The sequence below is a fragment of the Pleurodeles waltl genome, chromosome 5 (assembly GCF_031143425.1).
Source record: "Pleurodeles waltl isolate 20211129_DDA chromosome 5, aPleWal1.hap1.20221129, whole genome shotgun sequence".
In the NCBI taxonomy this organism is placed as follows: domain Eukaryota; kingdom Metazoa; phylum Chordata; class Amphibia; order Caudata; family Salamandridae; genus Pleurodeles; species Pleurodeles waltl.
The window spans coordinates 1,705,236,009-1,705,263,270 of NC_090444.1; the positions used below are offsets into that span (position 1 = coordinate 1,705,236,009).

General features: G+C 42.3%; 1 protein-coding gene across 1 annotated transcript in view; it reads right to left on the reverse strand.

Moving 5' to 3' along the window:
- The window catches only part of CD2AP (CD2 associated protein), a 470,782-nt gene that overhangs the window by 94,341 nt on the left and 349,179 nt on the right, over positions 1–27,262 (reverse strand). Inside the window, exon 14 of the mRNA XM_069236053.1 lies at positions 16,412–16,524. Within this exon, the coding sequence (XP_069092154.1) occupies positions 16,412–16,524 (113 nt within the window). The remainder of the gene's footprint in view (positions 1–16,411; positions 16,525–27,262) is intronic.

Consider the following 27,262-nt stretch of genomic DNA (forward strand, 5'->3'; position numbering starts at 1 on the left):
CGAGACCTCCCACCTCCGCACTCAACCCATCCCTCGTCGACAGTGGAACAAGATCCCTGAAGAGCAACTCTTCTCCGCTCTCGCCGCCAACCAACCCACCCTCACCACCGACCCCAACGACGCAGCTCTCAACCTCACAAACTGGATCTCCAACTGCGCTGACAACCTTGCTCCCCTCAAACGCACGCATCGACAGACCAACACCAAAAAACCTCTCTGGTTCTCTGACACCCTCAAAGAATCAAAGAAAACTTGTCGTGCCCTTGAGAAGGCCTGGCGCAAGGACCACACCGCTGACAACATGACCGCCCTCAAGAACGCTACACGCGAACACCACCACCTGATCCGCACTGCCAAAAGGAACTTTTTCACCGACAGACTAGACAAAAACAGCCACAACAGCAGAGAACTCTTCAGCATCGTCAAAGAGTTCTCCAACCCCAGCGCCAGCGCCAACGCCGTCACGCCCTCACAGGATTTGTGCGAATCCCTCGCCACTTTCTTCCATCGCAAGATCAGCGACCTCCACGACAGCTTCGGACACCAGACCCAACCATACACCACTGAACCCGCTTCCCCGGACATCACCCTCAACAACTGGACCCACATCAACATGGAAGAAACCAAATCCATCATGAACTCTATCCACTCCGGCGCCCCTTCGGACCCCTGCCCGCACTTCATTTTTAACAAAGCCGACGACATCATCGCCCCGCACCTCCAGACCGTCATCAACTCTTCTTTTTCTTCTGCTACCTTCCCCGAATGCTGGAAGCACGCTGAAGTCAACGCCCTACTAAAGAAACCTACGGCTGACCCAAGCGACCTGAAAAACTTCCGCCCCATCTCTCTTCTACCTTTCCCAGCCAAGGTAATAGAAAAGACCGTCAACAAACAGCTGACCACCTTCCTGGAAGACAACAACCTGCTCGACCCTTCACAAACCCTGATGGACAACGGTGAAACAGTCGCCCTCATTCTCCTCGACCTCTCGGCTGCCTTTGACACAGTCTGTCACCGCACCCTAATCACCCGCCTACGCTCCACCGGGATCCAAGGCCAGGCCCTGGACTGGATCGCCTCCTTCCTCGCTAACCGCTCCCAAAGAGTTTACCTCCCTCCGTTTCGCTCAGAACCCACCAAGATCATCTGCGGCGTACCTCAAGGCTCATCGCTCAGCCCGACACTCTTCAATGTCTACATGAGCCCCCTCGCCAACATCGTACGCAAGCACGACATCATCATCACCTCCTACGCCGACGACACCCAACTTGTACTCTCCCTCACCAAGGACCCCGCCAGCGCCAAGACCAACCTACAAGAGGGTATGAAGGACAGCTTGGATGAGGCTCAGCCGCCTAAAGCTGAACTCTGAAAAAACGGAAGTCCTCATCCTCGGCAACACCCCGTCCGCCTGGGACGACTCCTGGTGGCCCACGGCCCTCGGCACCGCACCGACCCCCGCAGACCACGCCCGCAACCTCGGCTTCATCTTGGACCCTCTTCTCACCATGACCAAGCAAGTCAACGCCGTGTCCTCCGCCTGCTTCCTCACTCTCCGCATGCTCCGCAAGATCTTCCGCTGGATCCCCGCCGACACCAGAAAAACCGTGACCCACGCCCTTGTCACGAGTCGCCTGGACTACGGCAATACCCTCTACGCCGGGACCACCGCCAAACTCCAAAACCGCCTGCAACGCATCCAAAACGCCTCGGCCCGCCTCATCCTCGACGTACCCCGCAACAGCCACATCTCCGCACACCTGAGACACCTGCATTGGCTCCCAGTCAGCAAAAGGATCACCTTCCGTCTTCTCACCCACGCACACAAAGCCCTCCACAACAAGGGACCGGAATACCTCAACAGACGCCTCAGCTTCTACGTCCCCACCCGCCCCCTCCGCTCCGCTGGCCTCGCACTTGCTGCCGTCCCTCGCACCCGCCGCTCCACGGCGGGTGGGAGATCTTTCTCCTTCCTGGCGGCCAAGACCTGGAACTCCCTCCCCACCAGCCTCAGGACCACCCAGGACCACTCCGCTTTCCGGAGACTCCTAAAGACTTGGCTGTTCGAGCAGCGATAACCCCCGCTTTCCCCCCTAGCGCCTTGAGACCCGCACGGGTGAGTAGCGCGCTTTATAAATGTTAATGATTTGATTTGAAGTGCTTTGAGCGCTAGAAATACCGCTAACAGTTCTAAGTGATTTATGTGAAACTGTTTTTGCTGTATGTCCCATTGTCCTTGGATGCTGTGTTGATTGAGGTGTGCTCCCCACCCTATCATGGAGGCATCTGTTGTTATTACGTATTGTGGCACTGGGTCTTGGAAAGGCCGCCCTTGGTTTAAATTTATACTGTTCCACCATTGAAGCGAGATGTATGTTTGGCGGTCTATCAACACCAGATCTAGAAGCTGACCCTGTGTTTGTGACCATTGTGATGCTAGGCACTGTTGTAAGGGCCGCATGTGCAACCTTGCGTTTGGGACAATGGCTATGCATGAAGACATCATGCCTAGTAGTTTCATCACCAGTTTGACTTGTATCTTTTGATTTGGATACATGGTCTGTATTACATTGTGAAATGCGTGAACTCTTTGTGGACTTGGAGTGGCAATCTCTTTTGCTCTGTTGATTGTTGCTCCTAAGTATTGCTGTGTTTGACACGGCAGAAGGTGTGACTTTGTGTAGTTGATTGAGAAACCTAGTTTGTGGAGGATTTCTATGACATATTTTGTGTGTTGTGAACACCGTCTTAGCGTGTTGGTTTTGATTAACCAATCGTCCAGGTACGGGGACACATGTATTTGCTGCCTTCTGATATGTGCAGCTACTACTGCTAGGCATTTTGTAAAAACTCTTGGTGCAGTTGTTATTCCGAATGGCAACACTTTGAATTGGTAATGTATCCCTTGGAATACAAACCTTAGGTACTTCCTGTGTGAAGGATGTATTGGTATATGGAAATATGCATCCTTTAGGTCTAGTGTTGTCATGTAGTCTTGTTGTTTGAGCAGTGGGATTACATCTTGTAATGTAACCATGTGAAAGTGATCTGATTTGATGTAGGTATTTAATGTTCTGAGATCTAGTATAGGTCTCAGACTCTTGTCTTTTTTGGGTATCAGAAAGTACAGGGAGTAAACTCCTGTGTTTATTTGTTGTTTTGGTACTAACTCTATTGCTTCTTTCTGTAGCAATGCCTGAACTTCTAGTCCTAGAAGATCTAGATGTTGTTTTGACATATTGTGTGTTTTCGGTGGGATGTTTGGAGGGAATTCGAGAAATTCCATGCAATAACCATGCTGGATAATTGCAAAGACCCAAGTGTCTGTTGTTATTTCCTCCCAATGTTTGTAAAACTTGGTTAGTCTCCCCCCCACAGGTGTTATGTGTTGGGGATTTGTGACCTTGAAGTCACTGCTTGTTTGGAGGAGTTTTGGGACTTTGGAACTTTCCTCTATTCCTTTGAAATTGTCCCCCTCTATATTGTCCTCGAAAACCTCCCCGCTGATACTGGCTCTGGTAAGTGGGCTTTGTTTGTGAGGTTGTGGCTTCTGTGGTTTGCCCTTGAAACCCCCCTCGAAATTGTGTCTTTCAAAATGTGCCTCTGCTCTGTGGGGAGTAGAGTGCGCCCATGGCTTTGGCCGTGTCAGTGTCTTTCTTAAGTTTTTCGATCGCAGTGTCCACCTCCGGCCCGAACAACTGCTGTCCGTTGAATGGCATATTCAGCACAGCTTGCTGTATCTCTGGTTTAAATCCTGATGTACGCAGCCATGCATGTCTCCTTATTGTTACTGCTGTGTTGACAGTTCTAGCAGCTGTGTCTGCAGCATCCATTGCTCACCGTATCTGATTATTGGAGATACTCTGTCCTTCTTCTACTACTTGCTGCGTTCTTTTTTGGAACTCCTTGGGTAAATGTTCAATAAGGTGTTGCATCTCATCCCAATGGGCCCTATCATATCTGGCTAGCAAAGCTTGCGAATTTGCAATACGCCACTGGTTTGCTGCCTGTGCCGCCACCCTTTTGCCTGCAGCATTGAATTTTTGACTTTCTTTATCTGGAGGTGGTGCATCTCCTGAAGTATGAGAGTTGGCTCTTTTGCGCGCTGCTCCCACTACAACAGTCTGGTGTTAGCTGTTGTGTAATGTACACTGGGTCTGTTGGTGGCGGTTTATATTTTTTTATCTACTCTTGGAGTAATAGCTCTCCCTTTAACAGGCTCCTCAAACACTTGTTTGGAGTGTTTTAGCATTCCGGGTAGCATAGAAAGACTCTGATATTGGCTGTGTGTGGACGACAGTGTATTAAAAAGAAAGTCGTCTTCAATGGGCTCTGAATGAAGGCTGATATTATGAAATGCCGCTGCTCTTGACACCACCTGTGCGTAGCCTGTACTATCCTCTGGTGGCGATGGTTTAGCTGGATAGCATTCTGGACTATTATCTGACACTGGTGCGTCATAAAGGTCCCATGCGTCAGGGTCATCTTGACTCATTCCTGTATGAGTTGGGGATTGCATCATTGGTGGAGTGGCTACCGGTGATGGTTGCGGAGAGTGATGTGGGGATGGTGGCGGTGTTACTTGTTTAGCCACCTTTGCGTGTGGCTGTTTGTCCTTGTCTTGGAAGGCAAGCTTGCGTTTCATTTTAACTGGAGGAAGAGTGCTGATCTTCCCTGTATCTTTTTGAATAAAGAGCCGTCTTTGTGTGTGATCTGGCTCTATTGTCTGTAATTCCTGTCCAAATCTATGTGTCTTCATTTGTGTGGACAGTCCTTGTTCCTCAGTGTAGGAACTTGTTTTCGGTTCCGAGGCCGGATATTTCGGTACCGAAACCTTTTTGGTTGCTTTTTTCGGCTCCGACGAAACCTTCTTTACTTTCGGCGTCGTGCTCTCTCGGTGCCGACCCGTTTCGGTGCCGCTGTCTCGGTGCCGAATCTTCTCTGAGCCACTATCTCGGGCCCGAGATCGCTGTGTGCCGGTATCTCGACCGGAGTCGGATGACTTCGACACCAGCTCGCCCTTTTTCAGTGCCGATGAACGGTCACCTATTTTTCTTGTTAAGCCATGGCCTGTTGGCGGTGGCGTCCCCTGGGCTTTTGCGCTTTTCTCGTGAGTTCTTGGTTTCAACGTCTTACTCACGGTTTTCGGCGTTTCCTCGGGATCAATCTCCTCAGAGTCCGATTCCTGGGAGGAGAATGTTTCTTCCTCCTCCTCGAAACGCTCTTGTCCTGTTGGCGCCGACGCCATTTGCAGTCTTCTTGCTCTTCGGTCCCCGAGTGTCTTCCTGGACCCAAACGCTCGACAGGCCTCACAAGTATTCTCCTTGTGTTCTGGTGACAAACACAAGTTACAGACCAGATGTTGATCTGTATATGGATACTAGTTAAGGCATTTTGGACAGAAGCGGAATGGGGTCCGTTCCATCAGCCTTGAAGAGAAAAGTGGCCGGGCCGACCAGGCCCCGACAGGAATGGAAAAAAAAACCCGAAGGGCCACCGGAGCTCTTCTTAATTCGGTGTCGATCTGTTGTAACTAACCCGATACCGAACGCAAACAATACAGACGATTTTTCCGAGATTCTAACTAACTTTCCGACCCGAAACACGGAGCGAAAAGGAACACGTCCGAACCCAATGGCGGAAAAAAAACAATCTAAGATGGAGTCGACGCCCATGCGCAATGGAGTCGAAATGGGAGGAGTCCCTCGGTCTCGTGACTCGAAAAAAAGACTTCTTCAAAGAGAAACAACTTGTAACACTCCGAGCCCAACACCAGATGGCGGGATGTGCACAGCATGTGTATCTGCAGCTACACATGCCATCGAACATATATATATATATATATACCATCCTAATCGGTGGCCAGTTCAAAGGATGAACTTGAAATAGAAAGTTGTGCGCCAGGAGCCCTTGATGGGTTACACAAGAACCTGCATGTTTGGCAGACGGTGCCAAAAGAAGACAAAGGGCACATTTGGGGGTCACCCATGAGCAGCAGTAAATCCATTCAACATTCTCACGGTTTGTGCCACTCCACATTACTTGGAGTGGCGTAGAGTGGATTGCCGTATAGTTGACTGCAGTAGACTGGCATAGGATAGAGCAGATTGGTGTAAAGTAATGCCGCATAGTGAGGAGTGATCCAATGCAGGATCTTGATAGTGTGTATAAAGCTTCTGCAAGAACTGGCACGAGTGGATTGGCGTAAAGTAGATTAACATACAGTGGATTAAGTAAAGCTGTAAAATAGAAAGCACAGTAGCACAGACTAGAGTACAGCAGCTTAAAGTGGACTAGCGTAGAGTGCCACAGAATGACGTTGCAGAGTGGAGTGGCACGAAGTTGCATAGAGTGGAATCGCACAGGGTGGAGTAGAGTTGCATGGAGTAGAATCGATGGCTTAAAATGGACCAGAGTAGACTGGCACAGAGTGGCGCAGAAGGGTGTAGTGTGATGCGTAGAGTAGAATTGAATGAATTACGTAAAGTGGCACAGGTGAAAGTGGTGTGGCGTAGGGCACTATGGCATAGAGGGGAGTGGGGTAACAAGGAGTGACTGACTACAGTAAAGGCGTGGAGTGGCGCAGACTACAGTGGCGTACAGTAGAGCAGTGTACACACGAGGGGCATTGAGCTGAATAGCAGAGATTGGAGTGGTGTAATGGAGTGGTGTAATGGAGTGGCGTAAAGTGTGGTGGGGTACTGTGTGCAATTATAATACAACACAGTATGATAACAACAAACTAAACCTACGATCTATGAGAACAGCTACTTTTGATCCGATGCAGGAGCATGTTAGTATGTACAATGCGTTTTACAAGAACTGGCTTGTTTACAAATAAGTTTAAGACCGGGAGGGGTTAGTGAGCGAGAAAGCAACATATATCATACTTGCTGGGGATAAAGGAGATGGAGCCATGAGGCGGCTAAAAAAGAACTAATACCCGAATTACAGTGTAATATTCAGACAGAAAGTAATTAAGTTGAATCAATCTGTGCTTGGTCTATGCTCCGCACAAAGAAAAAAAACATGCTGCATGCCATGTATTGGCCAACTAAGAGGCAGCACAGGAGAATGACAATGAAGCCAATGAATGAAAATCAATGGTGGGCTACAAGCACTTTATTGTAAACAACACCCCCTTGCAAATGCAGAGCACTTGCTGTGCAGGTGTAATCTAGAAATGACATTTGCAGGAACCTATACAGGTATACTGATTGGCTCTTAAGACCCTTTCTGTACAATCTGCTCATATTTTGTACTGTGCAAAAAAAGCATAAACCGCAGACCTGGACCGCCAGCCATGTTTTTCTTTCTTTGTGTCTTTTAATCTGCCATTCCAAGATGGAGATGGTGAGAACTTGAAGCAAAAAAATAAAAAAAATATATATTTTATGCACAAACTTGAATGAAAGTGAAAGGAGTGGCCGGGTAGAGAAATGGAGCTGGGGGACCCAGGGAGAAAGGAGAAAAAAAAAAAGAACATGAAAACTCCAATGCGCAGCAGTGTCAAATAAATGAAGGAGTGGGTGGAGAAAAGTGAATATGTGGCGGCACAGGTGGGGGTGGAGTAGCAGACAGGATAAAAAAAAAAAAAAAAAAAACAATGGAGTGGTGGTAAAGCAAAAAAAAAAAAAAAAAAAGAATACGGAGAACTATAGGAGAAGATTTGAGAAAGCAGGCACCACACAAGGGTGACAGTAATAAAATCCTTAAATTCTACAACTGATTTGTAGCTATGGCTCTAGATTATTGATACCCTGGAACAAAAAGGTTAATTACCCAGTAAGCATCTGTTTGTGGCATGTAATGCTGTAGATTCATATGCTCTGCATACTTCTGCCATCTAGTGTTGGGTCTGGGAGGTTGCAAGTTGTTTTTGTTCGAAAAATCTTTTGAGTCACAAGATATAGTGACTTCCCCTCTTGCTGGTAATGCGCATGGGCATCAACTCCATCATCAGATTGTTTTCCTGCAGGTGGTTTATGAAAGGAATGTTGTGAGGTAAAGTAAATGAAACGTTCATGCATGTTAATGCATGAGTGTTTTGAAAAAGTACTTAGCAGTGCCTCGCTTGCTGGTGTGCAAAAATATCCATACAGTAATGTTTAGTCAAAGTGTGTGGTGTAGCCCAGTTGCTGCTTTACATATGTCAGCTATGCGAATGTTACCTAAAAAGGCCATAGATGCACCTTTTCTACAAGTTGATTGAGCTTTAGATGGAATAGCATAGTGAGTTTTGGTACATTTGACGATTTAGTAACATGATTGCCTTAAAGTGGTGGATCAAAAGTATTAAAAAGCTGTTTTGGCTTCTTAGAGGTTTTGGTCCTATCAATATAGAACATAAGTGCTCTTTTAACATCTAATGTGAATAGTGCTCTTTCAGCAACCGAGTCCACTTTTGGTAAAAGTTTTGGATTGATACGAAGAACCACTTTATCCTTGTGTATATGGAAAAAACAAAAAGGTTCTTGTAAGGCTAATGCATGGAGCTCACCGAAACGTCTGAGGGAGGTTATTGCAACTAAAAATGGCAATTTCCACAATAGAAACTGAAAAGGACAGAAGTGAAGTGGCTCGAATAGTGGGCCCATAAGTCTAGCGAGGACCACATTAAGGTTCCAAGAGGGCACTGGGTAGTCTTGGCAGTATTATTCTTTTGAAAACGTCCATAAAAGCTTAAATGACAACAATTCTGAAAAGAGTAGAATGCTGTCTCTTCTGAAGGTAAGCAGCTATAGCTGCTTAGTGTAACCTTATGGAAGTGTAAGCTAAGTTTGATTTCTGTAAATGAAGAAGGTAGAGGATGATATTTTGCACAGATAGCTGGAAGGGGATGGCTATTTTGCACTGATAGCTGGAAGGGGTCCCAATTTTGCCCAAAAGTTTCCATTTTGCTGCGTAACATGTTCTAGTGGTTGGTCTACATGCTCCCTTAAGAATATCCATACATTCTTGAGGTAGGTGTAGATAACCAAAATCAAGGACTTCAAGGAGCCAAATTGCAAGATTCAGCTCCTTGGGATTCAGGTGACTGATTTGACTGTGGTTCTGAGTGGGAAGGTCCAGTTTGAGGCGAAGCTTCTCGTGTGGTACTACTGATAGGTCTAATAGTGTGGTGAACCATGGATGTCTGGCCCATGTGGGTGCCACTAGAATGAGTGTGAGAGACGTTTGCCCAATGTCCTTATATTACTAGTTTAAAGAATTTTCGATGTGCTGGGAGTATGGGACTAGCAAAGTAATCTTCTTTTAGATCTAGTGCTGATAAAAATTTGCCTTGTTGCAGCAATGGGATCACAACCTGAAGTGTGACCATGTGAAAGTGATCGGATATGATTTAATGGCCTGAGATCCAGTATAGGTCTTAAGGAGCTGTCCTTTTTGAGATGAAAAAGTATAGTGAAGATAACCTGGTTCCCTGATGCAGTAAGGGAACTGGTTCTACTGCTCCTTTTGTCAGTAAGGCCTGCACTTCCGGTTTGAAGAGAGTAAGATGGTCTTGTGAAAGTTTGTGAGTGCGAGAGGGAATGTGTGGAATTGAGCTCCACACCATAACCGTGTTTAATAAATATCCAACACTCATTGATCTGGATTGAGTTTTTGCCAATTAAAAAACGAAAACAAACCAACAAAAAAAAAAAGATAGCATCCTGCTATAGGTGTTTGGTAATCGGAGGGAACGTGTAGTGAGTCACTGCTTGGTGGCAGTGGAGGAGGTTCGAGGAGAGGCTATTTTTTCCTACCTCTGTAGTTATTTCCTCTATAGGAACCCCTGTAAAATCCTCTTAGAGGAGCTGTGCTGGGTTGACTTTTACTACACGGTAGCAAGGTTTCCGATGTAAAAGGCTTACAGACTGATTTATAGTTAGGCCTACGAAAAGTACTACACGTGGCAGGGAGTTGGAGCACCCCCATGGATTTTGCCACTTCACTGTCCTTCAACTTCTCTAATGCCTGATCTACGTGTGCACCGAAGAGGTGCTCTTTATCAAATGGTACATTTATTATGAACTGCTGTACCTCCTGCTTAAATTGGAAATGCACAACCACGAATGGCGGCGTAAAAGACTAATGGTGGTTATTCCTCTTGTCGCTCTGTCGGCTGAGTCTAAAGCACAGTGGATAGAATTTTTGGAAATTAATTGCTCCTCACTGACAATTTCCTGCCCTCTTTTAGTGTGCTTCTCTGGGAGGTACTGGAGACGTTATCTCCATTTCATCCCAGTGGGCACTGTCATGTCTGGCAAGCAGACCTTGAGTATTGGTGATGCACCAGTGATTGGGTACTTGAGCAGCAACACACTCGCCAGAAGCATCAATGAGCTTGCTTTCCTTATCAAGAACATGAGCGTCATGGGCGGCTTGTGAGTGTGCTCTTTTTCTGGCATTAGATACGACTAGAGTCAGCAGGAATGTGACTTAATAAAACCTAGGTTGAATGGGGAGACCTTTTATTTTTTCTCCACCCGCTGAGTGATAATGCATGCTGTAGCGGGGTCCTGAAAGATATCATCTGCATGCCTCAACAACCCCTTTAGCGTGTAGACTTATGTGAGGTAGTGAGTGCCTCGAAAGGGAAGTTGCCTTCAATGGGCTCTTTATAAAGAGGCACCTGATATTTTGTGGCTACCTTCCAAATTATTTCTTGAAAAGAGATTGTATCGCCCAGTGGAGGAGGTCTAGCTGGTCATTGTCTTTGTATGTGTCCCCATCATATTGTGACCAAGGGTCTGTGTTTGAATGCAAGGGAGCCCTGTGGAGAGATGTCAAGGGGGTGACCCTAATATGGTGGAGGAGGAGTACGTGGTGGTGGTAGAGTGATTGGTGCTGGAGATGTAGGTAGAGATGGGTGGATCTCGACCAAGACTTTCTCTATTCTGGTTTGTTTGACTGGAAGCATAGGTGGACCATTGCCTTTTCAAAACAAAGTTGCCATTTTGAAGGGGCAGTAACAACAGCTTTAACCAGCACTCTCCCTGTGTGTGGCTGTATATCCAGTTGTGACTGCTTGGCATGGACCTGTTGCTTCATTCTTTGAAGTCTGGGCTCCGGATATTTTCGACTCAGAGGCTGCAGGGAGAGTCAGTTTCATAAAAACTCTTAACATTCGGTTACCAACAGGTTGGTGCCGAGGCAGGGAGTTTTTTTGGTGCCAAAACAATTGGTGCTGAGTAAGACGAGGACGTTTTCTGGGGCTAAAGCAGGAGGTGTTCAGCTCGGTACCAAGGTAGAAGGTTTATGCTTCGGGTTTGTGTTGAGCTCAATGGCGTGGCATACGATTGAGTCTTTCGATGCCTGCCATTGCCCGAGAGCAGTGGTGGCTCAATAGCCTTTGCTTCTGTGCATGTGGGCTTTTTGGTCAAAGCAGGTGGAGTCATACTCACGGTTGGTTGACCTGGAGGAATCTCCTGCATCTCAAGAGTTATGTCTACTTCAGAGTCCAAATCATGGACAGAAAACGCCTCCTCTTCAGCCGCTGAAGCCTTGTGGAGTTCCTGCTCCTGTTCATAGTCAGACATGGGGTCTTGCAGACCGAAATTAACGGATGCTTCCTAGACTTCTTTCCTCTGCATTACTCGGCGGCGGGCTCTCAGATCTCACAGTGTCTTTTTCGACTGGAAAGACTAACAGGCTTCACAGTCTTCTTCTCAATGCTCCGGCAATAGGCAGAGGTTGCAGACCTGGTGTAGATCTTTCCTCCAAAATTTCGAGTGACACTTCGGACAGAAATGGAGAAGCATCCGTTTCATTAGGATTTCATTCTTCGAGGTGTGGAATAGAAAAAATGGCAGCCCAAAGGGCCTCCATCAAATTGTGTCACTCCAAATGGAATTTTTTTCTGTCCCAGAACGCAAAGGAGTGGAATAACAAGTTTGATGACAATACTGACAAATTGGAGGTTTCCCTACGGAAAGAGCCTAACATGGCCGAACCGGAGGTTGGTGAAAACACAACTGGATCAGACAGTGGAAGAAAATCTGAAGATCGAGTTGAGGCCCATGTGCATTACAAGCAAGAGGAGGAGTCACTATACATCGTGACCAGAAAAACAACTTGCAACCTTCCGGACCCAACACTAGATGGTGGAAGTATGCAGCACATGTGTATCTACAGCCACACAAGCCAATAAACATATACTTTTATTTAGAGCAGGGGGCTCCAACCTTTTCTGTAGTAAAAGATACTTATATTCAATGAAAATCATCCACTGCTGTGATTATTATTAGAATTGTAATACTGACCACATCAGACAAGTTTACATGTTTGTTTTAAATATACACTTTACAGTTTTTGCAGGTTGGGCTGCACACAGGAGAGTTACTTATGGGTAGCTCGAGAGCTACTAGTAGCCCACAAGCTACTCATTGGAGACACCTGATTAGGGAGACTGTCCATACATCTTTGCACTGACCCCCAAACATCTATCACATCTACAAGAGCAGCCAAGACACTTGCACTCACTAAAACATTGCTCAAGTGCTACATATTTTGCAGCTCCCTCTCTCTCTCTTTTTGTTTTAAACTTTCTCCATCAAAAGGTGCAGATGAGTAAGTTGAAGAACCACTTCTGAGTGAAAACAGAACTGACCTCTCATTCCTATTTTTTTTAAAAAGTGATCTTAAGTCTGGAAGCGTCTACAATGCCAGGTGTGAAGTCTAGAGACAAATGATACATGTATAATATCATACAGGGCTCAATTAGCTGAAATACTAACATCACAAAGGGCTCTGGCAGACCTTGATGCTCCCACATCAACAACAACCTCGTTTGAGGTGTAGCAAGCGCAATTAATCGATTTTTGTTCCTCCTTCGGTTAGCACTCCATGAGGGGTGCCAAAGTCATCTATCTCAATAGAGACACTTTTGGAGAAACTGTTAACTATGCTTCCCTTAAAGATTCAAAGTTGTAGTATTACTCTGAGGAATATGAAATGTTCTACGCTTAAGTGCAAGAGAATATCTAGTGAAAATAATTCTTGAAGAAAGATGGTTCTTAATTGGAATATCTTTAGGCAAGTGTGAGCCTTGTGGCAGTGTGTGACTTATGCAAAATATTCAGTTTCTGGAAGCACTACTATAGATACAAAATCATTCATAGGTGAATGCGCCACACACAGGGGAGTAAGCATACACTCTTCGTATGGAAAATAGCCAGCTATGGAGAAGACATTCTTAATGGTAAATCTCTTGAAAGCCAGGGTTCAATGACAAACATGCAGAGTGCCTTATATTTGAACAGTACACATGACATTAAATGCCTTCACAGGGAACGTCCCGAAAGAGAGGAGGAGATGGTGAAATCTTTAACGTTACTGGTCTCCTTGATGTTCACACACATCTTCTATTAGGAATAATAGTGGTGTTATCATTTGTTAGCTGCTGCTTAAAAATACTATAATCTAGCATGGCCTTTCCAATACCTCTTCCTTTTCCTGTAGTAATCCTGCTTTATGTACCATCATTCATTCATCCTTCTAGTCAGATGTAATTTATGTGACACCATTTAAACATTCTCTTAGTTATCTTTGCCCTTCCTATTATGTAGTGCTCCAATGCACACATAGGTGGTATTTATAGTGCTTGAATACAAACAAATTGGACAAACATTAATTTATGCCCACATAATGTGTGCATCTAACATCATAATATTAACCTGCCTTTAACAGTGCAATCTCACTGAAATCATCTGAGAAGTATTAACGGATAGAGAAGCACATGTGCTATATATGTAAGACCCAAGTGAAGTACCCTAAAGAAAAAGAGAGCAACCACTTAGGTGATTAGGCGAGTTTTCGCTCTAATGTTATAGTGAACCTGAGTTGTCATTTGTGTTCATTTTCAGTTACTGCCAGCACTTTAAATATCAGCTATTTATGATCACACAATGGATTAAAAGCAGGGCATTCCAAATGAAGAATGACCTATGTCATGCCTACGTTATTGGTAGTGGCTGTACACACTGATGTTCCTTCCTTCTCACAGTTCCACTACTTGTTTCATATCAGGTTCAGCTGGATCCATTAGAATATATATTAACTAGAATTTTGATAGCTCTACAGGCAAATTATATATAGGATCCACATTGTCACAGGTCTTCCCATTAAAGATGGTCAACAGTACTGTACTGCTGTTCAAAAAAAAAAAAAAGTGTAATATTGTGCCATCACTAGCATACAAAATAAATAAAAACTGAAATGATTTATCTTGACAAAACAAAAAGTGTTAATCAACAGCGACCTACAACAAGGTTCTGCTTGTACAGATTAAACATAGCAAAAAAGCTACCAGAAAAAGGACATTTTTATCAGTAATCGGACTGTAGTTCCGATATTAAGTTTTGAATGTGATCTATGATGTACATCACACAAGCACACAATTTCTCCCTACGAGTTCTCTAGATTCACAATGGACAGACTAACTGATATCAAGAGTGCAGATTAAATATCTGATTACTTCTTTAAAGGGCTGTTATGAATATTATGTCTTTTCCCTCGTCAGTTCTTTGATTTACGTGCTACTCAAAGTAAATACATGTGATTAACAGAATGCACATATAGGGCCTCATTATGAGTCTGGCGGTCCATGGACCAACACGATAGTGGTGGTCCGCCCACCATATTATGACTGTGGCGGCACGGTGGAAACGCCACCAACAGGCAGCCTGGTGGTCTCGGTGTTTCAAATCCAACAAGGCAGCTGCGGATTAGGAGTCCCATTCTGTCAGCCTTTTCTGGGTGCTTTACACCGGTGGGAAAGGCTGGCAGAATGGGTGTCTCGGGGCCCCCCTGGTGGCCCCTGCACTGCCCAAGCACTTGGCATAGGCAGTACAGGGGCCCCAATGCACAGCCCGTCGTGCATTTCACTGCCCACATTACGGGCAGTGACATGCGCAACGGGTGCTGTTGCACTCGCCGCACCGCCACATTGGCGCCGGCTTCATTAGGAGCCGGCGTCAATGTAAAGGCGCAGTTTCCTGCTGGGCCGGCGGGCGGAAACACTGTTTCCGCCTGCTGGCCCAGTGGGAAGATCATAATAAGGCCGACGGGGGCTTCATCGCATTGGAAGTGAAGTGGCGGCTATGAGTTCGGCATAATGACCCCCTTAGTTTGTTATTGTGCTACACACAATGACAAGCATTTTTCTTCAATATAACTGTAGTATTTAATCTAAAAGCGGACTGCTCAGTTTCGCAATAGTTCTTATTGATTTCTGAAGTTACTAGAGGGTTGATAACTATATGCCTTATTTATTGTCTTTTTTAAACAAACCGTTTTGGAGAATGAAAATAAGTAAAATGGCAACAGGCCACTCTACTAATGCTCTAAAGGTTTCAACAACTGTGAAATAATGTTGTAAAAGCTGAGCATAAAAAGTGAGCTGTTACAGGGGAGCCTTCCCACTAAGACGGCAGGACATGACGTGCAAAATCATATCACCAATAGTAACTGAAGGCTACTGGGAAGGGAGGCGATGGCCTTTGCTTGCTGAACGTATCAGTGCAACTGGCTTCAAAAAAAGAACAGGAGGTCTTGCTATTATATCAAACACAAACCTTATTGTTCAAATATGTATGTGAGTGTGAACCCTCTCTGAAACTCTGTTTTTATTTTCTGTAGTGTTAAAATTAGCTTAGCGCTTAGATGTAGTAGTAGAATTTGTATAAATGGGTAACAGCAATTATGTTGGAGTTTTCCATTTAATGGAGGACTTTAAGCGTTGCTGCTGCCATTTTGCTTTATTGTATTTACAGTTCACATCCTGTGCACTGCATTAGGTGTTTGATTGTAAAATAAACCTTTAAAATGTATTCCTTGTGTTGAGTGTGTTATTCTTCAATGAAAGAGGGTATGGGTTCCACTAGCTATCTCTTTAAAGTCTCAAGGGGCTGTTCGTTATATAAACCATGTTGTGCTCATATTGCTCAGTGAGTTGTGGGGAGCTTGGAGTCCAACTGATTTTATGTCTCGGCTTTGTACACTGACTGAGTACTTAGTACTGGGGGGTAGGGGCTTGGAGCGGTCTACAAAACCAAATTCTGCATGCCTGAACAATCAAGGAAACATATCTGTGCAATTTCAAATTTATGAAACTCTTGCCTTCTGCACCATACCAGGAGATGCTGAACACTAACCATCATGGACATTATTTTATATTTGGTTCATACAGTTGACTAAGAGGAGCTGTGAAAAGCATTATGCAAAATAATGGTCCACAGATTCAAGTGTAAAAAATGTTTTAGGGAAACAAGATATCTCTTCATATCTGCAGTCATAAAAACTCAATGAGCAATCTGATGCAGAACTGCAGACCATTTTCTCAGGCATTTACTATTCAAAGAAAATGTTTCAGTCATAGCCAACATATTCTTTAAACCAAAAGAAATAACAGAAACATACTCACCGAATGACTGCCATTAAAACGACCCGGCAACCTCTTCCCTTGCATTTTGGGTCTGTTTGCAGTGGGATGTGATAAATTATCCGAGGTAGGTATTACGTCATCAAAACTCGATCCTAAAAAATCAAGTAAAAAAAACCCGCATAAAACCGCTATATACACTGGTTAATAATTATCAACTGGACACAAAACATCTGACACTTTTGTAAAGGATGAAGATATTCAATTAAAAAAAAGAATAAAAATGTAGAAAGGGAAAGGTGCCTAAAAGTATGATCATCCCCACCTAGCTTTCCCTCTGACCCCCATAGAATAGCACACACCTGAATTGCAATGACTTCATAAGTTACTCCTTTTCAACACTGTCCTGCAGTGGCACACTAGTAACTCAAACATTTTGATATATGCCCAATAGTCTATTATAGCTTAGTATCCAGACTTAGGAAGACACCTCCTTTCCCACATCAGTAGACTAAGTTAAAAAAACAAAAGACCCTCTGCTTGTAATGCCTTCACCCTCAATAAAATTAAACCACACCATATTTACAGGACTCCATGCATAACCACTCAACGTATATAGTCCGTCATGTTTAGTTATTTGTCATGCTATTTTTCTCTTGGTGAAATATGTTTTCATATTTCATTTGAATTTGCATATCATTCCGTTACACTTATTACATACTCCGAACTGCATTAATAATGAATAAATAAAATGTACCATTTGTGCAACAAGACAAATAGTCAACTTAAGAAAACAGTTTGACTTGAAAATGAATACCCGAGTGAAACCTGATTCTAGTACAGGTCCAGTACTCAAGAGGAAGTGTAGATTTAACACTACTGGAAAAGAGGATTCTATGCTGAAAACAATAGAAGTCTCATAGAAGTCGTTTTGGGTAAGAAAACACAACAACAAATTACTTCTGATGACAATCTTTCTGCAGATTCATCCCCTTTTGAACATCCCCTGGATAAGGAACTTTTGGTTCAGAAGTTTTGACCAACTTTCAAAACTAAGCTCCAATGCTTGGCAAATGTGTGATTTCAAGCACACATTTCAAGAGACCATATTTCTGAAACAGGCCCCACACTTTGATAATGCTGAAGAAGTTGCATTTGCTCTGAAGGAGTGAGCCCTGATACCTTCAAGGGGGGGGGATTCCTTCTTGAGGGCATAACAGATCATGATTGTCTGTTTTGTTACCTATTAAACTGACATGTTGGTCTTCAGACTGAAAATCCATGGTCCTGTTGACACAGTAACTGATGCCTTACACTATTCCAGCTTATTTAGCCTCTCCTCCTAGGAGAGGTAGAGCAGAGGGCGAAAAGGTGAGACGAATAATAGACTGACCCACAAAGAATGATTTAACAAAATTCAAAAGGACAGCCGCCTTGGTTCTCAGAACCTGCTTGCCTGGGAAACGTGAGCGGGGGCTGATGTCCCAGAAGGATAAGCACAAAAAAGATGAAGTCGACCAACTCTGGAAGTAAATAAAACTAACCCAGTCAACCTAGCAAGAATGTGGAGACTCAGAAGATTGGGATGCAAGACCTACCCCTCTTTCTGCAAAAGGAGGTCCACTCTGAGTGGGAGCTGAAGAGGAGGGGATGCATAGACTGTCTGAAGCTCTGTATACTACACCATTCTCGGCCAATCCGGGTCAGAAGAATTACTTCTGTCCAATATTGATGCAGCTTCATCTGCATTTGGGGAATCAAGGATATGAGATTAAATGTGCAATGGAAAATTGTACATCAGCTAAAAAGGATTCCCAAGGAAAATGGAGCGGCCCCAAAAGGCAAAGACGGTTTTTGTTTGTACTACCTGTGGGGGGAGATGCCACTCATGGTCAGCAAGACAAAGTTGAATAAGTCTTTTTTTTTTTTTTTCTTTCCCAAGGAGCCTGCCAGATGGTGGGCAATCTGGATGCCTGAATCTAGAACCAGAACCCCAGTACTTCCAGGTACAGACGATAAGAGCCCATGCCACCCTGCGGGTTCACGTATCACATTGTCATAATTTGTTCGCAGGACCTGGAGAGATTGACTGCGAGAACAGGACAGTAAGTTCTTGAAGTCCAGGAGAATCACCAGCAGTTCGAGCAAAATTATATGTAATCCTAGCTCCTTCAGAGACCTCTAACTCTAGTTTCTCAAGATGGGCCCACACGCCTATGTGGAGGCACCTTTCACCGCTGAGTCCAGTGGTGGTGGTGGGCAAAAGCATTGCCCAGAGGATACGTTCTTCTCTACCGACCACTAATGAAGATCCATAGCAGTGTTAAAGGGATCCAGATGATGTCTTTAAGATCACACTCGTAGTGGAACTGGTGTAGATGGAGACACCATTGGCGCGAGCTAGTGATCAACAGCATGCATTAACCCAGCATTTGGAGGACAGTAGTTCCCAAAATAACCTTACTTTGAATCAAAGGAAGGCCTTTTAAAACTGTTTATCCTTGAGGTAGATATGTTAAAATACCTTAGCTAATAAAACAACCTATCCCTCACCCATACAGACAAAACTACAATATTTCAGAGCTAACATAAAAAGTAGTCTTTACTGCTGACTCTGTGTGGGCCTCCTAGTGCTATTTTGTCAATATTAGTGATAAATCCTGAACATGTTTTTGAAGGAATCACCTAAAGATACCTATAGGAAGCACCGAAAAATGTTGAATAAATTTCCAGATGTTAAGGGTAATTTAAAATGTTTATGCCCAAGTGAATGCTACAGATCACATTAAACCACAGGTGAGTGTGATACTGAGAGGGGAAGAGAACAGGGGCCCCTGCTCTCTCAAGGCATTTTTATTCTGTATGCAGAATTGCCTACTCTAAGAGTAGGGAGGTGAAACGTTATTGCTCCCTTCAACCTTAGTATTTTTTTAAATAAGGACATTTTGGTACTCACTTCAGACAGTCATGTCAAAGTACCTTAAGCAGAGTCAGGGGATGTAATGTTAATAAAGTTGGACCTAGAAGCACTTATTCATAAAATAGAATTTTACCTGGAATCAAAAGCAAAATCTTTATAAAGATCTACCACCCTGAAGCACTACAAACAGTAACAATGAGTTTTAATTAGTCATTAGCATCTTTTATGTTCCCCTCAAAAACGATGTCAACAGAGTTGTCATTTCTAAATGGGGCTTTTATGTAAGAAAGTATATTACTAAAACTCAACATTTACTTGTCTTGCTTGTTAAGACCAAAGGAATGGTCTGAATTTGGTTTTAATTCTAACAAAGGATAGCACTATACCCATTTCTGATGATTCTGCTAAGTCCATTGGCAAGTAGCAAACCCCTGTCAGTTCTCTGAAGCCCTTTGTGTCAGGTGCCTGCTTGCACTCTGTGGTACCAGCGCCTTAAGTCTCATTTAAATTAAGTTTTATAACCTGAATGGAACTGATCTTGAAATCTGTTTGTCTGCAACACTTGGGCTTTCTGTTGGGTCACATTATCACCAAGTAAGACTCATCACTGTCCCAAAAATTGGTGAAGGTATTTTTTCAGACATTTTATACAGCAGCTCGATTTTTAGAAATTCCAACTCATTAAGTTTATATTCTGCTTCTGAACTATCAAAGGAAAACTGACTGTCTTCTATTAAAACTTGATTATGGTGCATAATTAGCATATATGACTATAACTGAGCTGGAATCACATGTTAAATGCTATGAATATTGTACTTTATTTAGTGGTCATTCAAGCCCAGCGGTGTAATTAAAATTGTTGCGCTTATGAATTTCTATTTTACTCTTGTCCCACAGTCCTGACTGGCATGTTTTGTACTTTATTAAAAATTTTAAATAAAAAGTCAATAATAAATGTAATTTAAAATCGAGGAGTTATTTGGAAAAGCAATCACTCATATGCTAATCCCGGGCTAGAGATGAAAGGATACAATACTTCCTGTGTAGTATTTAGCTGTTAATGGAGCAGATTCTACATAGTGGATGTGTCGCTGACTGCACTTACAAAAGTTAGAAAGAATGAAGTAAGCAGGAGTCATGAAGAAAAAAAAATAGCATGATGTTCAACAGCGAGACATTGACTCAGACCATCAGCAAATAGTGCCTCCAAATACAAAGCATATATTCCTTAAACTCTAATCTGAATATGTACTTATTCTTTTGAAGCATTTTCCTACAGCCCATTTATGAATATCCTGCAAAAAGGATTTAGCATTCGTAGAGCCCTAGAACTGGATACAAGGATGCTAGAATGTGATGGGGTATCTAAAACATTTTGTGAATTACGCAATATTTTAAGTACAATTTCAACTGAACATGTTTTAAAACTGAACCTTCCGTTGAAAAATCAAACAATACATGTAGAAAAAGGAACATTATCTTCACAACATTTATACGATTACATTTTTATGGCACAAAGATCAAACAGCAAATGGTAATTCGTATATTGAAATCATAACCTAAAATACTGCACAGAAATCAATACTTTGTGGCATCAGCTTGTAATTAATATGTAGGGAACAAGGAGTGCCCCCACAGGTCTGCAATGCAGACTGGAGGGGTCAGTGAATGCTTAGAAAATTAAGTAGTATTAAAGGCTTAACACCATTTATGTAAATAAAGAAGGAAAACGTAAAAAATTACGTTTTCAAATGTTTTGTAAATGTGAAGGGATTTGAAATTAGGAGCTAAAGATTCAGTTAGTATCCTCAGGTTTATTCATGGGAGCAGTGCAAAAGCATCAATTGGAATATAATATGGATGCTGGGTAGCCTAAATTAAATATAAATAAACACTACTCCCCCCAATAAAATTAACAGTTTTATTTTTTTTAATTTTCCAATGAAATAACATATTTAATAATTTCTGTACTTTTGATGAATGCTTGCGTCTGTATTTTTGTAATCTGTTTTGAGGTAAAAATAATCTAGACTGCTTAGGCTGGGGACTCCAGCTTCCAGTAAATGACTCAGTTGGGAGTCCCTGGATTCCAGTAGGAATTAGGTGGGTGCTTACAGAAGTCAAAATGTTAAGAACCACAACTCTAGATATTCAGTTAGGTAGGGTAATAATAAAATTGCCTTTCAAAGTCCTAACATCTTTTGGGTCTGTTGACAGTTTCTCAGATGAGCTTTTACTAGGCTTTTTTGCAAGTTTCTGAGAAGTAATGAGGTTCCTAATTAATTGGGGGGTGGGGGGGGAAACTAAATCACGGTTGTAGATGGGCATAGGTCCAGCAGGATGCAGTGAGTAGCTGTCATCAATTCTGTTAGATAGTGGTGGAACCTTCTCAATAAGCTAGACTAATCCCGGCCCCCGATACACTTCCACAAAAAAATTGTTGTCTAGAGATTGTATAGAAAAGTAATTTAGCTTGGGTAGACATTGCTGATCTGGGACACTTTTCTAGGCAACTTTTTTAAAAATGGTGGATGTGCTGCAGTGATGATGTAATATTTCATGAACCATGAGACCTATATACTTCATTTCGTCTCAAAATATAGCTTTTGGGGGGTCATATAGTTTGAAAGAGACAGAAAATAACTCCTCAAAGCAACCCGTCTGCCATTTTCTAAAATGGCTTCTATAAAAGAGGAAGAAGAGACATATATAGAATAGAAAATGTTTTTTAATCCTTTTATGTATACACCAAACAATGTTAATGATCTGAATGTACAAAAAATAATATTTACTGCTGTTTTAGACATTTTCATTGTTCGCTTTATTTGTTTTGGCAATTGCTCACGGTACAGCTGCTGAACGTTTAACATTTGAGGACAACGTATCAACAGGGACATCTTTCTGTAGCACAGGTTTTGCAAGTACATGTATGTTTAAGTCCTGTGGTTAGAGGCTTTAGAAATTTTGAAGGTTTAAGAACCCAATCAATATCTTCCCAACCAAATTCACACGGATCTTTCTGTACATATGTATGATCCAAAACATTTACACATCTTCTGATCAAGTAGAACACTCTTAACGTGTCTACACACAGAATATGACATCGGTGGAAGGTCACATAGAGGGACTCATCTCTTGAACTCACTGTATCGAACATAGTCAAATGGGTGACAAAACTCATTTTCCCCCACACACAATCTTTTTTTCCTATGTCTTTAAAGTCACCTTCTTCTTCTGTCTCAGCAAATCCTTTTAGAAACTTCACAGGTGCAGCAGTTAAACCTCAAAGTTTTGTTCCATTTTTGCTCAGTGTCATCATCTGTAAGAATATGTGCATTGATAAGAACACTGGGTATCTCTGGGTCAAGTTTCTTGTACAGAATTTGAAGCAGGATTGAGTGTCTCTTCTCACCTGTTCCATAATGTATCCATAACTCTGACAATCCTTGACCTATGAAAATTGCAACTAATCTAAGTAGCACAATAATAACATCTGTGTCATTTGACAGTACGACTCGATTGGACTCATTTCGAACAGCCCACTCAACATGTGCCATAAAACAAAGGTCAGCTTCCTTCAATTTGCTAGGTTCTTGAACAATATGGCCCGTCCCTTTGGAATATATCTCTGCAAGCACCAACTCCTCACTGACGATCATTCCACTTGCAATAATTGGAAATTCAATGTTCACTGAAGCATTAGCCATGTTTTGGCCAGTTAATATCTCCAAGTTCATCTTGTTTTGATGTTGATGACCAGAATTCACAAAGTTGCACTGGTATAGGCGTTGAATTTTTGATGCAAGCAATGTCAATTGTTCCACTTGTAGACATTTGTCGGATTTTGTCACATTCTTTGCCAGATAGTTCAAGATAACTGTGAAAGACAATGTGCAGTTCTTGCACACTTACTTTGATATCTGTAGAATAGTCTGAACAAACTCTCTGTAGTTTTGCATGGATGAAATCTTGATCATTCTCAACTGTGACACACAGTCCACAACAACAGCAGTTTTCAATGAGGATACCTTTTCCAATTGAAATTCTTGAGGTGAAAGTTTTTTTTTTTGAGCTCTTGAACGGAGTTTGTGCTATACTAGTTTGGTTGTAGCATGTCTATCAAATATTGTGTTTGTTGGAAGGTCATACAACAGAATGCCATTGATAAATTCACCCCTTTGTTTTGCTCCGTCCATCCATCGCTCTATTTGCTTGCGAAAGATGCATTTTCATAACCTGTCTTGTAGTGGCTGGTTGGACGAAGCTCTTGCTATGTCAATTAAAGTGTGGATGTTTAGCTTTAGTGATTGTTAAACGGCTTTTTCTCTTTCAATACAAATCTCTCCAGCTTCAGTTCTGCATATAGTTTAGATCTAAGTTCCAGGATATCTAATAGACGTGTCTTTATATCATTATCCACATATTGTTTGGCCCTGAAGTTATGTAGTCGCACAGGAACAGTCATTTCAAAGGGGTTTCCTCGCTAATGTATGAAATGAAGGTTTTCAACATGTTTATTAAAACTTTCCCCTCTTTCCCACAGGTTCATGGTAAGGAACAGTTTCACGATGGTCCGTTAACTTTGAATTTGTCACCTATCTGAAAACATTGTAAATAGAAAGGACTTGGTAAACTAGCTGCTATTAAGTAACATATTCACTTTTATATTGTCTGACCAACAATTATCTTGGAGCTCTTCTGTGATCTCTGGATCGTCTGTTCCAGTTTCATATCTGCAGCCATAGCATTGAATCTTCCCTCTCGGTATTACACCACAAAATGTCTTTGGATTAATTTTCTTGGTTTTTCCATCTCTAGCTTCTTCACTCTTTCCAAATACCAGGACTGATCTCTAAGGTAGTTTATGAAATCGAATTAGATAAGCTCAGTAATCGATGACTCCGCAGTCTTCACATGCAAGCTCCTAATCACCTTCCCGATCAGCATGTACTACGTTTTTCACTAGAGCTATCATGTGTAAAACATTTCCTCAGTGCTTGCAAAGTGCTAATTTTTCTTCACATTCCTTGACAATCTCTACAAACTTGGTTTCCCGGTTCTCTGATTTTGAAATGAATGTACTGAACATTGCCTGGCTTTGTAATATGTCTTTTGTATGAAGTGCACCCTGTGCGTTGTTCACTTCTGAGGCAATATATATGCAAAACCATATTTGACCTTCTTCCAGAACACATTCCAATGCAATGCTTCTATAGACTCAGATATGAGCATCTCTTGCAACGAATGAACATAAAGAGCTCTGCTCAATGCTGAATGGACACTTTTGCTTCTAAAGATTTCAGCCTCAATAAGTGCATTGTCTATGCCACATCCACTGAGATAACTTCTTGCACACCGCAACTTTTCTCATATGGAAAACACCCATCATTGGCTAAAGATAATTAAATTCTACTTGAGTGCTCATAAAGATGTCAACTACAATATGGAAAACACCTTTATCACAGAAAATTGGCAGGATAGGCTGGTCTTCAAGTAGAGCATGCACATTTTGGAAAGTTTTTTTAGAGCTGTGTATACTGCTGAGTAGTTTGTGACAGGAGATGGTATTACTGATTGAAAGAACAACTTTCTTCAGTGGGACGGTATTGTGGGAGATCAGAGCATGAATTCCAGCCCACAGAGGAACTAACTTTTCTTCATCCTTCAGTCCGTACTGAATAAGCAGTACGATAAATTCAGTTAAATCAGCTTTGCGGACCACAGCATCTGGTAGAAGATCCATGTCCTCAGCCACTTTGAAACTTTCTAGTAGACTGGGACATGCTGATGGCTTGTAGTGATTTTGAATACGTTGGCAAGACAGCTGGGTTATAACTTTGCAGCTTTGTTAAAGCCTACAGCTGACACACCTTATTTTCCAGCAGATACTTCAATGATAGTCTTAAAAAAGCACTATGGCAGTATCATGTGTGCCGGATGTTCCAGACAAAGAAGGACTGTCTTCAAAATCACAATTATCAAGAGAAGCGATTATAGCTTGTGACTTGGAAGTGGTGTGCTGTCGGATTCACAAGATTTTATGGCATGAGCTGCTAACAAGTTCCTGCTCCATACTATGTCATAACATGTTGACACACCAATCCTATTCGTTCAAGTGATTAGCTCTCTTCTTTTTGCACTTGTCATAGGTTGCATGGGCAGTCATGTAGCAGAGTTTTCTTTCTGCTGTGATGTAATTCATAAAACACAATTTGGAAAGACAGTGCATTTGCACAGCATAAGCCTTTCGATTCATGGGATTGTCTTCCACTTCTTCGTTTATATCTTCAAAGCCATCATCAATGTTGCCAGGTTCTGTTCAGAACTCAAGAACTTTAGTTTGTAAAAGTTTTGCTTTGAAGATATTGAACAATGTAAAAAATGTTAAGAAAACATCAAGCTTTCTTGTTGACTCCCAGAATTTGTGAAGCTCTGGGGCATCAAGTCAAAAATCAAAATCTTTCAGGACGTTTTTCAAAATGGTTCCTTCTGATCTGACTGCATCTTGTGATATTTTGGCAGCAAGAACATCAGGAGTCAAATCAGCTGTAAACACAATAAGTGGATCATTCTTTTTGTTCGACTGACAAAAACGAATTCTGTCACTGTACATTCTCACCAGAATTGTTTTAATTTCATTATTATGGATCAATACAGTTTCATCAATGTTGACCATTATTACTCTGATACACGGAGTGTGAATCTGTAGCCAGCACTCAAGAGTGGCTTTAAAATTCCATTTGCTTTTTCAAAAAGTGCAAACTCAACTGAAGGCTGGCGGTTACGTTGCTCCTGGCATCTCATTGTACATTCACATTCATATTCATATTTTCGAATGCACACACCCATGCAGTTCGGGTGGGCATACAAATCCACTGCAAATACATTCACCTTGCTGTTTAGTTCAGCTATTTGGCTGAAAACTTCATCTTAGAAGAAACTAGCTGGAGATAAAAACATATTTACCCCTTTGGCACTTAAATACTTTCTTTTGTCAATCCCCTCTAACCCCTGTTCTGGTTAAACCACATTTAAACACATTGAAGATCCTCTGCTTTTTGAACAGCTGCTGGAGGTGGACAGGGGTAGCTATCGATCTAAGTGGATGGATAGTGGGTTTGGTTGTCATTTTCTCAGAAGACTCCGATTCTTGTTGTGCTTCAGTGGTTTCTCTTATTTTTTGACTATTTTTTCCCCACGCTTTTTTCCATTGTATAAGACTTTTAGCCCTTGATATTTGATCCTCTCCACCCACCAGTTTCAATCTTTTGTGAACTTATTCCTGCCATATTTCTGCAGCATTTTGAGCTCTCTTCTGTCCAGCCACAGCTGATGTTCACTTTTCTTTCGTATTAGTTGTGCATACATTTTTCTTTGTTGAAGGAATCCTCATATTTTCGTAGTTAGCAACACTGTCAAGAGGTAAAGATCCTCTGCTACCACCTTTTTTGCTCATGTTTAAGAATTTGAACCAATGACCTGAAACAAAAACAATATTAAAATGAATTACCAACATGATGGCTAAAACACATCATTATGGAACCTCCACTTTGGGAAATGGCGGAACGGTTGCTCTGAGGAGTTATGGTCTGTCTCTAGAAGACTACTTGACCCCCAAAATCTTTGTTTTGACACCAAAGTGAAGCATATAGGTCTCATGGTTACTGAAATATTACATCATCACTGCCACACATCTGCCATTCTTAAAAATGTTGTCCAGGAAAAGAATTGGCCTGGATTAGCAATGTCTACACAACCTAAATTACTTCTCTACTGATACAAAAACAAAAATCAAAAATGAAAATCTCTGGACAACATTTTTTTTTTTTTAACAGAGGTATATCAAGGGGACAGTGCTGAGCAGTCAATTATGACACATTCAAACCGATTTTAGTGCAATCTGAGATCCTATCTCAAAATAAAGTGTATAAAATCTGAGACAATTCTGAAGAGTTCTATGTTTTAGTCGCTTT